Source organism: Helicoverpa armigera, chromosome 16 (genome assembly GCF_030705265.1).
Source record: "Helicoverpa armigera isolate CAAS_96S chromosome 16, ASM3070526v1, whole genome shotgun sequence".
Taxonomy (NCBI): Eukaryota; Metazoa; Arthropoda; class Insecta; order Lepidoptera; family Noctuidae; genus Helicoverpa; species Helicoverpa armigera.
In genome coordinates, this window is record NC_087135.1 from 605209 (window position 1) to 620505 (window position 15297).

General features: G+C 36.8%; 1 protein-coding gene across 10 annotated transcripts in view; it reads right to left on the reverse strand.

Annotated features, from left to right (window-relative positions):
- Window positions 1-590: 590 nt before the first annotated feature.
- The window catches only part of LOC110369847 (echinoderm microtubule-associated protein-like 2), a 60403-nt gene continuing 45696 nt past the window's right edge, over window positions 591-15297 (reverse strand). For 8 of the 10 annotated variants that reach the window (XM_064038448.1, XM_064038453.1, XM_064038450.1 and 5 more), the window contains 14 exons: window positions 14728-14892; window positions 9739-9949; window positions 9102-9308; window positions 8531-8717; window positions 7916-8124; window positions 7446-7572; window positions 7042-7172; window positions 6374-6495; window positions 4161-4293; window positions 3655-3678; window positions 2999-3086; window positions 2623-2767; window positions 2412-2493; window positions 591-2215 (listed from right to left, as the gene is read on the reverse strand). In XM_064038448.1, coding sequence (XP_063894518.1) covers window positions 2090-2215; window positions 2412-2493; window positions 2623-2767; window positions 2999-3086; window positions 3655-3678; window positions 4161-4293; window positions 6374-6495; window positions 7042-7172; window positions 7446-7572; window positions 7916-8124; window positions 8531-8717; window positions 9102-9308; window positions 9739-9949; window positions 14728-14892 — 1957 coding nt within the window. In that variant the 3' untranslated portion in view covers window positions 591-2089. The remainder of the gene's footprint in view (window positions 2216-2411; window positions 2494-2622; window positions 2768-2998; window positions 3087-3654; window positions 3679-4160; window positions 4294-6373; window positions 6496-7041; window positions 7173-7445; window positions 7573-7915; window positions 8125-8530; window positions 8718-9101; window positions 9309-9738; window positions 9950-14727; window positions 14893-15297) is intronic. The other 2 variants (XM_064038451.1, XM_064038449.1) reach the window with 1 other exon arrangement.

Consider the following 15297-nt stretch of genomic DNA (forward strand, 5'->3'; position numbering starts at 1 on the left):
CGGTAATCGGATTGGTTAAATGATACATGTCTGGACCCAGCTTAACCTATCTTTGTCGACATGGACAGGACCCAACCCAATGTTCAAAGGGTCCAAAAAAAAATATGTGATCTCGCCTTGATTCTTAACGGGGTTTGCTAAGTTGTTACGACGAGAGGCGGGAGAGACCGCTGGCAACAGCCAGTACAGGGGCCCGATTCTCCTAATTTTACTTAAGTGAAATACGACTCGATTACGATTGAAGCGTATGTGGCATTCCGTTTTTTTTTTAAATAAACGTTTTTATCCTTTTCTGTCATTCAATAATGAATCATTTTGTCTGCTAATGACTTACAACTACAATGGTGGTTATTACGTGGTACGGTGGTTTTGGTATAGACCAAAATCACCAAAATAGCAAACCAATCGAATGTCGTTGGAATACGATTGGTCTTATATTAGTAGCAGAATGCCCGATATGGTTAAAACTGCTATTGCGATCATATTGTCTATTGTGATTCGATTTCTATTCAATTTTGATATTATTAACAGGAGAATCGGGCCCCTGGTCTAAAAGGAATAAAAAAAACACTAATACTAAAAAACACTAATTTAAATACTCGATTTATTTGGAGGCACAATGAAGACGGCGTACCGTCGTACAATATATTTACAAAATACAATAACATTAGTGCTACATTCGTGAGATATTACACCGATGCGGATGACGCAGTGACTAGGCTACTAAACCTTACGATCCTACTGAAATACTTAAATAAAACTATGTTAGGCTTGCTCCTGGAATGTTTTACTGGAATTATTTAATGTTTCGTATATTAGTGCCAAGAAATATTAGCTTACTATATCAGAGCAAGAGTTAAGCTTTTCTTTGTACTGTAAGCTGCATCAACATAACTTTTTGTATTGTTAAAACTAAGAAAAATAAAACCGTTTTGATTAAAACATAAAAAATAGCCGTCGACCGCAAAGATGTCGCTCATTTATTAAAATATTCAAACAGCTTGATATTGATTTAAAAAAAACGCAGATCTTAAAATAAAAATAAATCTAATTTGTATTAATTTGCTTATCATAACTTAAAATTATGTAAAATATGTGTACATAATTATATTATGCCTAAAATATTAAAATTACGCGCCAAAAAGCTCAATCACATAATAATAAACTACACAGTGTTGCAAGTGTGTAAAACTCGTTAAAAACGTTAGTGGTGTTGCCATACACGCTACATTTACTGTTTTAAAATCGACGGATTCGTAATATTTTATTCATTAGTAAACATTTATTCTCCTTGTTTCTCTTTATTTGAACAAATGTTTACAAATAAAATAACCTTTCTCTAATTAGCTCGTTTTGATCACAACCGTGCACCTATGCAACGCTAGTAAGTGTATAACATTCATTTTAAATAATTATAAATATTAGATTACAGCACAAATTGTATCTCAACAGAACATTATATTAATAAATAGGCGTATGATGTAGGCATCGCAGTTCACAAAGTGTTAAAACAATGTAAATTCTGTGAGTTTTGCAATAAAATCGATTATCAAATGACAAGATTAATTATTTATTTAAGGGATTGATTTTACTAAACTTCTTTTTTAGTAAAACCAATCTTTAACATTGTGATAATTAAAAACAAAGCAATGTGAATGATTTTTTGATAAAATATTTAGTGTGAATACAATAATTTTTGTTTCCATCACAAAAATTGGTCTTAAAATCTTCCTCGTGATTAAGCAGTAATTTATACACAGGAGGCGTTGAAGTTGGTCTTAAAATCTTCCTCGTGATTAAGCAGTAATTTATACACAGGAGGCGTTGAAGAAACTTACATTCATATACTTTACATATACCATTTAGTTTCGGAATAGACATGTAATTTTTTCCCATTGTCATTATATTCCAAAGATTCAATTGTTCTGATGTAGGCTTTTCTTAAACCATGTCATTTAGGTCTACGAAAGAGCTGTTTTAAAATTGCCTTTATTTCTTCCAGCTAAACCACCCATTTTCCTAAATTCTGTTGTTGGACATCATTTACTCATATTACGCCTCCCACGTATATAATATAAAGTAGTGGTGTTTAATCAACACACCACTGCAGTACAGCAGTGTCCAGTCCGCCGGTAGAGATGAGACGCGAGTCATCCGCCAGGAACCGAACGCACGTCACGTGGGACGAGTGACCGCCGTATTGGTGGCAGAGCGACTGTGGAGATAAATATTCATGTAAGAAATATGGACTCCAAATAGGTTTACTTTAGTACAGTAAATTGGTGGGTGAAATAATAGTTTTTAGCAGTTACATAATACGTAGCAGACAATAGTTTGAAAAATTCCATTAAGTATATATAACGAAATATTAAGGCCACAAAGTAAAATGCTCTGCTTGTATAGATATTCACCTTAGGTTGTGTGACGGGGTAAGCGTAAAGCTTAACTTTCCCGAAATCATCGCCGGTAGCCACCAGGCGACTGTCGTTAGACCTGCAATTATTTAAATTTCATATTATTAATTTAGCAGAATCAAGCCCCAGGTCAAAACATCGCGGGAAGGCGCGGGTCCTTTCCAACCGGTCCTTTTGGAAATCAATGGGGGAAGTCCATGATATGTACCTGGTGCAGGAGTTGATGTCAGTGCCATCAGCAGTCTCCGGCCAGACGCCGACCGTGGTGAAGGTGATAGGGCAGGTGTTAGTGGACCACACCACGTCGCGCATTGATGTGGCCTGCGGGATCTGACGGCAGGTTGTCGCGTTCCCTGCGAACAGATGGTAAAGTTAATATTGTAGCCATATAACGCGGCCTTAAAATACGAAGTGGAAGAATTATGAAATAGAGGAGATACATTCTCATCCATCTCCATACAAAATAAAAAAAATGCTGAGGGAAGGACAATGGAATAATTTCCACTTTTTTCAGGATGATGGCTTCAACTTAGCATGTTTTATGTAGTGTATACATAATTTCTTTTTCCAAGGCATGTACTTACAGTAAAGCAGTTCATAATCTCCGGAATTGCTCCTTATGTATTGACTGTCTTCAGACCAGTCCAAGTGCGTTATGTAGCTCGAGTGACCCTGCAAACAGTTATACAATTCATTCATAACAAGTATGAATAAAATATTAAACTTAGCAACAATGAATCCTGGTCAGGGTCTAATTAAAAATATATTAATAACAAAAATTAGTTTTATCGTGATTTAATTGTTAGATATTTTTAAACTGACCATGTTTCATTGCTGTTCAGCGTACACATGTAAGTATATTGGATTGCAATAGCATTCTACCTGCACTACTTATATACAGTTGTTCATTTAGTAATAAATATTATATTTATTCATTCTAATTATTTTGTGTAGAGATTTGCCAGTGTTTGTATAAGTTATAGCAGGTTTCTAATTCTTGTTCAAGCATTAGGTAGATATATTCAAGCTTATAGTTTATAATAGTGGATACAGTATTAATAGGTATAGGCTGACAAACACATTTTCAGAGCATAGGTATAATAGATTACATAGGTATATTTAAGGTCATAGGCAAGTTAGTCATAAAGGGTTATAAAGGGGTCTACAAAGGGTTACATTCCTGGCAAGCGATCTAGGGCTGCTTATAATAAACATGCTATTTATATGAATGTAATGTTACCCTTCTACGTTTTTTCTCCGTGCACTAAGTCGCGTGAAATTTTATAAGGGTAATTATGATTAATTCATGGTTATCATGGATAGCTATGGGAGAAAAGTCTGCACCAAAATGTTTTGTTTTGGTTGAATTGGAATCTAAAAATAGGGCATACGAGAAATTACTATTTAATTATTATTCTACATAGTATTTATGGAAAGTTCGATATTAATGGGTTACTTCGTACAACAACATTAGTAATATCAAAGGTTTTACTACACACAATGAAAATAACATGTTCGTTTAGTTAGGATATACCCTCAAAAAACGTAAAGTTGTGTCGTGAAAAAACATTGTAGAAATTAATCTAAATATATAGAACATGTACACACCTACATATCTCCGATAATTAATAGACTCCTACAAAAAAAAAATCTATCAACTCTCCACATTTTGAAGAGTTGTTAAACGAACTACATTTGAAGTTATTTCTTCTATAATTGTATGAAAATATCGCATTTACAACTTACCAAGCACTTTCCTAGCCGGCTGTACCGGGCGCCGTTGTCCTCGACGCGGTACACGTAGATGAAGTTATCCCGCGAGCCAAGCGCCAGCAGTGAGTTGTCCGGGGAGTACTGGATCGTTTGGATCGGCTCACAGCTGCGGGGTCAATAATTTTATTAAGTACTGGTTTCTGTTAAAATTTCCGAGGGAACTATTTACTGCATCCGGATAAAAAGTAGCTTATGTGTTGTTCTAGTATAAATATAGAGCGCATGTTTAAGAGCGTGTACGCTCGGCGCGCGATGTCAACTTTAGGTAATTCAACGCAAAAAACCGCGCAGACTAGCGTCGCGGCTGTGTGCGTGCCTATCATACTTCACGTATAGTCACACAAACCATTTTGATCCTTTCGAGTGAAATTGGTAGAACAAAAAATATATTATTTAGTAAATAGTTAATAGCGGGAAAATAGTGTAAGTCTATGGATGTCTAAAATATAAAAGCATGAAAATAAGTCGTTAATACTTACACTCTTTTGCAAAAAAATCGGGCACCTATGAAAACCTTGGTTTTGAGGACTTTCTGTATATTACATACAATTTTCAACAGTACTAAATAGTCGACTGATGATTAATGACAATGTTAAGAGTTTCTGTATTTTAACCGATTTCAAAAAAAGAAAGGAGGAGGTTTCAATTAGATTGTTTTGTGATTGTTCTCAATTTGATTGTTCTCGATTTCTCAAAGACGCCTGGACCGATTTGAAAAATTGATTGTTTATATGAATGGTCCAGTCCATCCAGACCGAAAAATTGTGGTCAAATAACAACAATTGCCGGAAAGCCAAATATTGGTGAAGAGCTTGGGTTTACCATTGCAAATAAAGTTTTATGTTATCTATCCTATATGCTTCAAAAGTTATTCGAGATCAAAAGTCAAAATTTGGGTACATCCAAAATGAAAAAAAAAAAAATATAGCTCGATTGGTAACAGACATCTGCAATAAGTGATTTCTAGCCTAAGGAGTCCGCCATATTGGATTTAGACTCGCGACACATTTTTTTTCGAGTTATTCAAGCAAGCCCTTTCATTTGATACCCATATCGTAGGAATGCATTAAAAACATTTTTTCTCCATCTTGGGTATACCGCCATATTGGATATAGAATCATACACTGTCATTAAAACTGAACATTCAAACAAAATTTCAACTCAATCGATAAAAAAAATATGCTTCAAAATTGAGCTTTAAATAAAATAGTAATGTATCAAGATTTGTTGGTCGCGCTTGAAATGTACTCTATTCTGGGTATCCACGGCAGAGGTTATTCACCCTACGCGATGTGACGGAGCGACACGTCCTCTCTCTGTGAAGCCTTGCGGCGGTCTGGTTTGAGTTGACTCGCGTGCAGCGTTTTATAGTAGTTTTTAAATAATTTATAAAAAAATAAAAACGAGAGATCAGATTATAATATAAAGCTTATGTTTTAAAGAAAGAGTTATATTACTATAGTAAATAATTGTTATATTAAATTAAGTAAGATAGATAGGTAAAAAAAGCATTTGAAATTCACAATTTTTCACATTGTTAAAATATTTTTTTCTGAAAGATAGAGACCTAAATCAAAAAATGTTTTCAACTAACTATAGGCATGGGGATTTCGTCTATGAGTAAAAAAATAAATATGATTAGATTTGCCACTATTTTCACATGAATTTAAGCTTCGAAATAGACGCTGAACGGGAATTTTATAAAACATCTGTTACGTTATAGGGGTTTTAAGTATTTAAACTACACAAATTGAAATTTATGTTCAATTAACTATATGGACAGTGAAATTACCTTGCGTTATTAAAAAATAACATAGTTATAGGATAAGTAGTTACTGAGAAACAGTGGTTTGAAAAGTACCATTTTAGGCCAAATGGCGCGCGGTTGACGTACACGCTCTTAAGTCTGATAAATAATCGGTGACAGATTTTTTGTAGGAGAAAAATATGTAGAACACTGGCAGGTTTTGGTCCTGGTGAGGTCTTTGAGGAGCGACACGAGTTTTTTGTCTCCTAGAAAACCGAAGGACTATGCCGTCCGAAACTCACCGCCCACAGACTGACACTTATATAGCCCGGCAGTCGTCTTTTGACACCCTAGTTCGTAGTGTCTTCACAATAATTGTGCACCCTGGACTATTGCTATTGCAGTTATGAAGAAGCTCAGCATATGATGTAGTACGTACCCGTCCTGATGGTCGGCGAGCAGGTCTCTGGAGTGCGGCTCGTACACGCGCCAGCGCCCCGACAGGCAGCCCACGCACAGCACGCCGCCGTCGCGCGACCACGACACGCACTGCGCACGCTCCTGGAGACAGACAAATAGTTCAAATTTTTAATTTAATTTCATAAAGGCTGCTATTTACAGTGCTAGCAGTAGTACTGGAGGCTCGACTGTCATCATCACCCGATGATAGTCAACCGCATAGCTATGAGAGCCAACAGCTTCGCCTTATTCAAAAATGCTCCTAGCTGTTCATATAATATCTCGGCCGTCAATGCTGACGGTAAAATCGGCGTAACACTATACCAACCCAAACTTACTTTTATATGCGGCTGTCATGAGGTACTTAAAGCTGGCGGTACTGTCAAAAGCATGTGTATATGTTATGACCGTCCGCGTCCGTCGTCGACCGTCTTCATAGATAGCAGACATTATTTCGACACAGTAACGTACAGACAACATCAGCGCGACACCTGCATATTATCCCCGCACTCAGAAAAATTTAATGGTTACTTAAGTCATTCCTTAGTAAAGGGTTTCTTTGACAATCCGTCACCTAATTATCTTAGTTTGAGGATCAAAAAATGTCTCTAAGTGCGGAGGTAAGTAATAGTTAACAAGTATGTGTACCTCGATGTCCTTGCTCCAGACAGTGCAGTGGGAGAGGCCGTCCCACAGCTGCAGCAGCTTGTCCCAGCCCGCCGTCGCGAACTGCGCCAGCGTCGGGTGTGCTGCCAGCCCCCACAGCTCGTCCACGTGACCTGCACAACATAACAAAAATTTTACTCATATTTTTGGTATTTTTCCAACAACGTCAAGGTCAATTTTTCTAGAAAGGTTCCTATCTTAGTGTATTAGGAACCATAATAAACTGGACACATGATAAATTGCAACCTGTGTCAAGATTGACCGAAGGCTAATTGTTAACAAAGCATTTAAAAAAATTGAATTTTATTCTCGTGTTTGGGAAGACGATTAAAAAGGCTACCTTCAACCTGTAAATTTATATATGTATTAAATAATCAATAATTTACCAAGCACAGCAGGCGAGAAGCCCAGTTGCAGGTCTCCGTGTAGAATGCAGTTCCTGGTGGTGCCCACGAACAGCTGGTCTCCGCGACCCTCCGCTACCACTCGCACGCCGCCGTAGTGGCCTTCAATCTGTAATAACATCAATGTACATTATTCTGAACATAAATACTAGGCAAAAAATTTTTTAGCTATATTTTTACCATGTGCTTGACTTATAATTAACTATTATTAAGTCTCACTATTATGAAGATAATGTTACATTGATGAGCCCCGGATATATTTTGAACATCTTTGACTGTTGTTACGGGTAGTCAGAAGCCAGAAATTTTAACCAGTCTGACCAAGGAATATCGACTTGCTGCGACAACTGGGTTGTGGAGGCTAGATAGACAGTTGCTCCATGTAAAACACTGGTTCTCAGCTGCATCTAGACGGGAAGCCGACCTCAACATAGTTACATTAAGATACTTACAACATTCTCAACTCCCGTAGCGTTCATATCAGGGTCAAAGAGTACGATTCTGCCATCTTTTCCTCCGGCAGTGACGACCTGTCCGTCCTTGCGCACACACAGCGAGAACACGGCGCCGTCGTGTACGCCGCGAACTAACTTCTGTACTGTGTTGGTGCCGCGACCCCAGACTATTATGTTGCCGTTTGAGTCGCCGGAGAGGACGTCGCCTGGGGGAAAAGAGTAAGAATAATAACATATAACTAATCCAGTTACCATGAAAAGGAATGAAAAATCTCGGGGGATGAAGACTCCACTAGAAGAATACCACTGAAGTGGAAGCAACAGGTCCAACTTTCCAAAATATGTTGTAGAAGTAGTTTTTCAGGGTAGTTTAAAGTAGTTATGTTTCAAATTAACTTCTAGGGAACTTTATCCTTTCCATATAGCTTTTGAATTTAAGAGTATAAAATATTTCTCAAAAGGATTGAACATGCGGGAAACAGGTTGATTCAGAAAAAAAGTTTATTATATAAATTACATTAAATCTATGGATCAATCATTTATTTATTCAAATACAGTTTTAAAGTATAATTTACTCGGTTTTAATACCACCAACAAATAATGTAAACTCACCATTATGATTAAACGCGAGGCAGGTGACGTATTTCGGCTTGTCCCGGGTCTCGAAGACGCCCATGCGCTTGTACAGCACGTTGGTCTGGTCTAACGTCCAGAACGCGATGTGGTTCTTGCCGCATGTCACTATCTGGTTGCGTTCCAGGGGATGGAACTCCGCTGCTACTACCGTGTCTACTGAGCACTGGAAGATGAAAGGTGGTTTGGAAAATACTTTCAAGGCAGTGGTGGTCGATCTTAATAGTGGTCAACATATAAAAAAGATATGAAAATAAAGTCTGCAGTGTTAGTTTTTTAAATGTGCATAGATATTATATCATTCTGAAACATATTATTATTTTATTTAGATCACAGTGTCAGAGAGAAGAAGAGTGGAATAGAGGAAGATATACTCCGTTTTGGGTTTCCATGTTTACTAAGAAACTTAAAGTCTTGAAAATATCTTCCTGATCTAATCTGAAAGATATCTTAAGTCTAGATATCAAAAGGAACAAAGTGTCTCATACTTGGATATCTGTCACTAAACTCTTGGAACAAAACTGAAAAGTCAGTCTCAATAATTTCTTACCTTAGTCTCAGCAAGACAATGTCCCTTATCAGGTCTTTGCCACTCCCACACAGAGATCGTGTGGTCTGGCCCATCGTCTACTGCGGCCAGTAGGGCTCCACCATCAGCCCTTGAGAAGGAGATGCAGGCCACCGCGCGCTCCATGTGTCCAGCGCCGAGGACGGCCAGTGTGGCTAGGGATACAGAGTTCCAGACGCGGACGTGGGGCTAAGGAAAAAAAACAATATTTTTTTGGATTTGAACGTGATTGATCAAGCTTTGGAGGATTTTGAATACCCTTTTTAGTTAAATATGGTTGAGCTGACGACTGTAAACGAGAAGATAGTAAGACAATCGGGAGACACGGCTGCTGTTGAAAAGATCTTTCATGTAAGTTATTGGCACATCAGAAACGTATCACAGACTTCTTCTTCTTATTATTTTCTGTTGAAAACGAAAGAGTGCATCAAAACACTCTTGAAAAAATGGTAAGTACATAAAAAAGGATTAAGTACTAATTTACGTTTCTATTTATTTTTGTAACGATTACATCATGTTTTAGACCCAGAAGCTTGCGAGGCTCTCTTAATACACCTTTAATTTCATGAACATCCAAGAATCTTCATCTTAAACATTTTCACCACGATCGCCAACTCACCCTGGCATCAAGTCGGTCGTGTCCAGCACACTGGCCGCTAGCTATGACCAGCTTGTTAGGATGTATAGCTATGCATTTGACGTCGTCCGTGTGCCCCGTGTAGTGGCGCTGGCACTGCTCCTCCACGTTGAAGAGTACCACTACAGCAGCCACGAAGTACACTATCTCACCGGTTGGTAGGAGGTAGAGGTTGCTGCGGCAGTCCTTGCCTCTGGAAGAAGATGTAGGTGATGAGACTTGTGGTTTGATTGAAACAATACTCAGGTTTGTGGGTCAATTTATTAGGTAGGTCATAGCAGAGTATTTTCGTAAACTTTTGAGGATTTCGAATGTCCGCAGTAGAACAGACCAACATTTATTTGTAGGGCCTATAACATCATACATTTAGATCCATTGTTGAGTTATTCCATCTTCTCAATTTGAGTGCACTTGGGTATTTGTTGTATCTATGTTTTCAAACCACTTGCTACTCCAAGGACATAGATACGAGACCGACATCAAGATTGCATCAAGTGCATTATTTACTTGTTATTTAACAAAATATGATGTAGTACCGATATGCCAGACAATAAATTATCTTTGAGCCAATTGATATGACTGTCATATGAAATTAACACATTAAAGTTCAGATCTTAGTCTTTATAATAGCTTTAGAAGGGGTTACAGTCCAAAATTCCCAATTAGCTGTCAGCTCAAGGCCGTCCCGGTTGAGTGGTCAACAGTAACGGATGAGTCAGACAATAACCCAATACCCGCAAGTAATGGTCACGGTTGAAAGTAAACGCGCCTGATCAATCATTCAATGGTATCGACTGCTTTTCAAGGACTATCGATTGAGTAAATGACGAAGACCTAGGTATATGATTAAGCATGTCTAGAAATTCCTCATAAAATATTAATGTCCATGGGTATTAACTTGTTTAGAATTTACACTGCTATCAGTTTTCTAGCTAGAAAAAGTTCGTCCACAATTCCAAATTGACAATTGGAAAAATGTTTGGGAGGAACAAAGATAGTGAAGAGCCTAAGAAAGAGAGAAAGGCTGCGGAAAGTACTTCCCTCGGAAACGCGGGGAAACAATATTTTAGGGTAAAATTAAGATACATAAATAACCAACATACATAAACAATGATAGTAACAACTAAGTATAAGCAACAGAATTTGCTTCAAAAAAACTAATGACTCAGTAATTCTACTCTGGCAATTAACAATAAACAATGTTTTTGTACTGCTGTGATTGTTGCGAGTTCAAGTCCTTGAGAACTGGCCTGCGGTCAGTGGCGGAACTGAACCAGTTGAGTAACACAATACTACAGGTTTGTAAACAAAACTGAGATGATTTCTATATATTTATTCTATAGTGTATAGCGTCTTCGTTATGTGAAGTTGTTTATAACTGCTACTTTAAGAAAATGACCCCTCCCGCTGTGGGTTAGCAGCGGTGAGGGAGTGTCAGACTCTTACTGACTAAAAACCGTCGTGTTCCGTCATAGGCCTTTTATGTACCAGGGCCGCGGTATCTCTTTCGAACAACCCGCAGCATTTTAAGAAATCTTAGTAAAGCATTCTCGCTTTTATTGTTTGTAGTTGAAGATTGATGAATGAAAATGGTCGATTGTGTGATTTTGTAGTGATTAATAACATAGTAAGAAGTAACTGCGTAATGTGCAGTTTTTTACACCAATATTTCTTGCTTTTGAAAGAAGCGACAGCCTAGACTGTGTTTACCTACTTTTAAGTATTTTTAAAATAATTTATATAGTCTCAAATTAACCAAAGTTTATTTTTAAAGTAAGTAGTTTTCCTTGAATTAAACTGCGTACAATCTGATAATCTCTTATTTTTCCGGCACGGTCCAGTTTCGAAAAAGGTTTTTGTTCCGATCCTACGGTGCCGATTGCGGCAGGAGCCTTGTGCCAAATCTGGAACACGTTAAACCAGACTGTCCTACATTATAAGTTGCGTGTAGACTAATAAAGGTGCGTATTTCATGTTTGTAAAGATTTTTATGATACGTGAGTGGTGCGTTTAGTAATGAGCTCAAAGTCCGTTTTTTTATATCCGAAATATAGTGGAAATTGCGTTTACATAGTTATATTGAAGTCTAGGCTATACAAGGATAATTTAGACTAATAAAATTGAAGGCTTTTTGGATCAAAGCAATCTCATGAATAATACTCTAAGTGTGACATGCGGTCGACAGCAATTGGGAGACAGCTATCAATTGCAACGAACTCGTTAACTAATAAATTCGGATGACCGTATGAAAAGTAAAAATGACTAGACAACGTCCAAGGTCAAGTTGTGGAGACTGGTGACACGGAAGACATTGCTTAATATCTTAAGCTTGGGTGACCAAGCGTTAGCCACTTTAGAGCGTAAAGTTCTTAAAGCCTGAAATATTGCTAAGACAAAGGCTCAATTTTCTGCTGACCGAGTCAGGTAATTGTGGAACAAGTTACTTTAAATAGGAAGTGCATATTAAGGACCTCAATTTAACATGGTGTTATAAGATTAAAATGTTCCACATAACATCAAGAAGTCATGAATCTTATCGTCTCAGTTGCAAAATTGAATATGCTTTCTCTTTCCATTAACTTAGTTTTCCCCATTGCTTGTGTGAACATTATTGGAAAGCTTTTATTTTCCGATATGCGGGCATGTAACACTAAAAAGGTTACCGTATCACCTATTATGATGTCAAAGTATTCCTTATAGGACCCCTATTAAATCAAATTACATAAACGTAGTTACGTTTTACAAATTACGCGACACACAATAATTACTAACATTAAAAGGGATGATTACGGAACTGTGTCGTGTTTCGGAATAATTCCACGTTTGGACTGTGTAGGCGCAAATTACTACTGGATGGATAACAATTGGTTAAGTGAGCAATGAATTTCATTCTGAATAGCTTATAATAGCTATTGGAATTCTATTAAAGCAGTGGCTGGTATTGTGTGCAGAAGTCTATTATCTATTCATTCCGTTTTTAATTAACTTTGATAAGCCAAACTATTTTTTTAGATCAACTAGCTCGGCTTTTATAAACTTTATAGTTTAATGGCAGAATATCTAGTAGGTATCTAGATGTATTTGCATCCATCCATATTTTTATGACACAACAAGAAGTTGGGACAGTCGTTGCTCTTTACATGGAGATCCTTCAATTTATTAATGTTTTCAATACCGTACCATCTGGTACCCAATTTGTGTAAGCATGACCATTGTCCATTTTAGGTATCATTGCCGAAGCTGCCTTCAGTCTGAAACGAGTTCTGTCATCCTATACATACAACATTATTTCTTACATACATTTGTCCTGCACCTCTGCTGCTTTAGCGATTAAATGAAGATTGAAAAATAATTTCATCCATACTTACTCATATCTCGAGGCATCCGACGTTTCCCGGAAACATTATTTTGTGTAACCTTTTTATTGGTATTTAGTGAAAGTGGGAAAGTAAACATAATACGATTAAAATAAGTAATGAAGTGTCAAAAGAAAATGAATGACACATTTCCATCGTAGCAAAACAACAACAAAAAGCGATGACGGCATTAATTCCCTAAAGTAATCCTTTATTAGTGTTTATGAATAAATTATGTAACGTTTACTACATAATACGTTAATACTGTTGTTTTTATGCGTAGTAAGAGCCTATTTTTTAGCTTTAAGTGATTAGGTTATTTTATAATTTAAAAAGCGAGGGAATATGAATAAGCATTTTTAGAAGATTACTATAGTACCTATGAATATTTAGCTTTTTTTTTATGGGGCTGCGTAGGATGTCAATGCTTATTTTCTGTCATAGTAAGCGTAAGAGAAATAAATAAGATGCTTCCTTTTACATACATATTCACAAGTCTTACAACAGCTTTCTTTTCTTAATACTGAGATCTACATAATTGTCTAGAGTTGCTAGTTGTCAGGCTTGGCTAACCATCCGTTGATATCAAGATTACATATTTCCGCTCAATTTGAGATTTCTATCGTGATCTAACGAAGTCGAAGACTGCATACTTAAATTCAATAATGTATATCCCTCACTGAATAAGAGGTGAACGTAATAAGAGAATCAAAGATTTTTATGTCAGAAAATCTCAAAACTAAGTTGTATATTTAGAAACTATTTACCTATAATACAAATAACGTTAACAAAAATTAAAGCAACTGAACAAACAAAAACACATCATATTACAGGTAAATGTCAATCCTGTTACCAACAGTCACAAAGGTACACATAATAAATATGTAAGTATGTGACTCAGTTTATCTAACTGAATTATTTACCTATCGATAACATTTCAAAAACATCGATATTTCCCCAACCTTAAAATTTATGTCAGGCTTCTATTTTCTAAATGACTCAATGTTTACATAATTTATTTAGTCTGAAACCTTGACTGAAGGGTGTGTCCCTATGTCCTGTCCATTTCGTGTATAACTTAATTAGAAAAAAATAAATAAATGGTGGTCTTATCGTCATGTTTATCTGTGACCTTGGTAGTAGTTGATAACGTCTGGGTTCGTTTATTATTCAACAGGAAAGCGGTTTCAGGAATATTTTCCCATTAATGCGTGTGCGTGGATTTTAGATAATAATTTTAAATGTTAGGATATTCACTATACTTATTATTTGACTAGCTTCTGGGATAAAAAGTAAGTAAAGCCTTCCTCGATAAATGGGCTATCTAACACTGAAAGAAATTTTCAAATCGGACCATTAGTTCCTGAGATTAGCGCGTTCAAACAAACAAACTCTTCAGCTTTATAAGTATAGATTAGAATATGGATTTCAACCAAATAAAGAATAAAGTTTAACTTTTTGCTTATTTACTAAGCTTTCCGATTTATGTATTTGCGCATTTTGTTAATAATCTTTCCTTAAACTGAAATTTAGCCTCACTACATTGTGTCAAAAGTCGATTTAAGTATTTTTACTATGGAATATATTGAAGCAATATAACTAGTTCTAATCCTACCTGTATCCATAAGCCCACTCTAGCTTGAGTTTGCTCTGCGGCGGCGGGGCCACCTTCGCAGGATCCAGACCCTCGTGCTCACTGGGCCCGTACAGCACCACCGGTCTACCTCGCAGGTACATCCGCATGGACCCATCCTCCTCGTTGTATTGACATGTGTGGGTGCTGGAATGGAAATTGTTAAGTGAGCTACGGAACCTGGGGAGTTTTTTGGGAGTGATTGTTGAACCCCATTTTATATAAGAATTATAGCCTCAATTCGAATTGGTAATAAATTTGGTTTCTGAGGCGAGAAAGGAACTTCCAATGGGAAGGAAAAATAAAACATTATGTGTTACATAAAGTTTTTTTCTTAGAATTGAAGTAAAATGTATGACTGGGAATCTTGGAAACCTATATATCTAGAGACAACAGATGACGTAAACACAGATGATTAATTAGTTATGTACCTAGTTGTTAGTCAACAAATAGCAACAGTTAGTACATGTTAGTATTAGTATGTATAGGTGAACACAGGCAGACCCATATTAGATTACCTACTTACATGAACAATTAGATACCATCACCCGG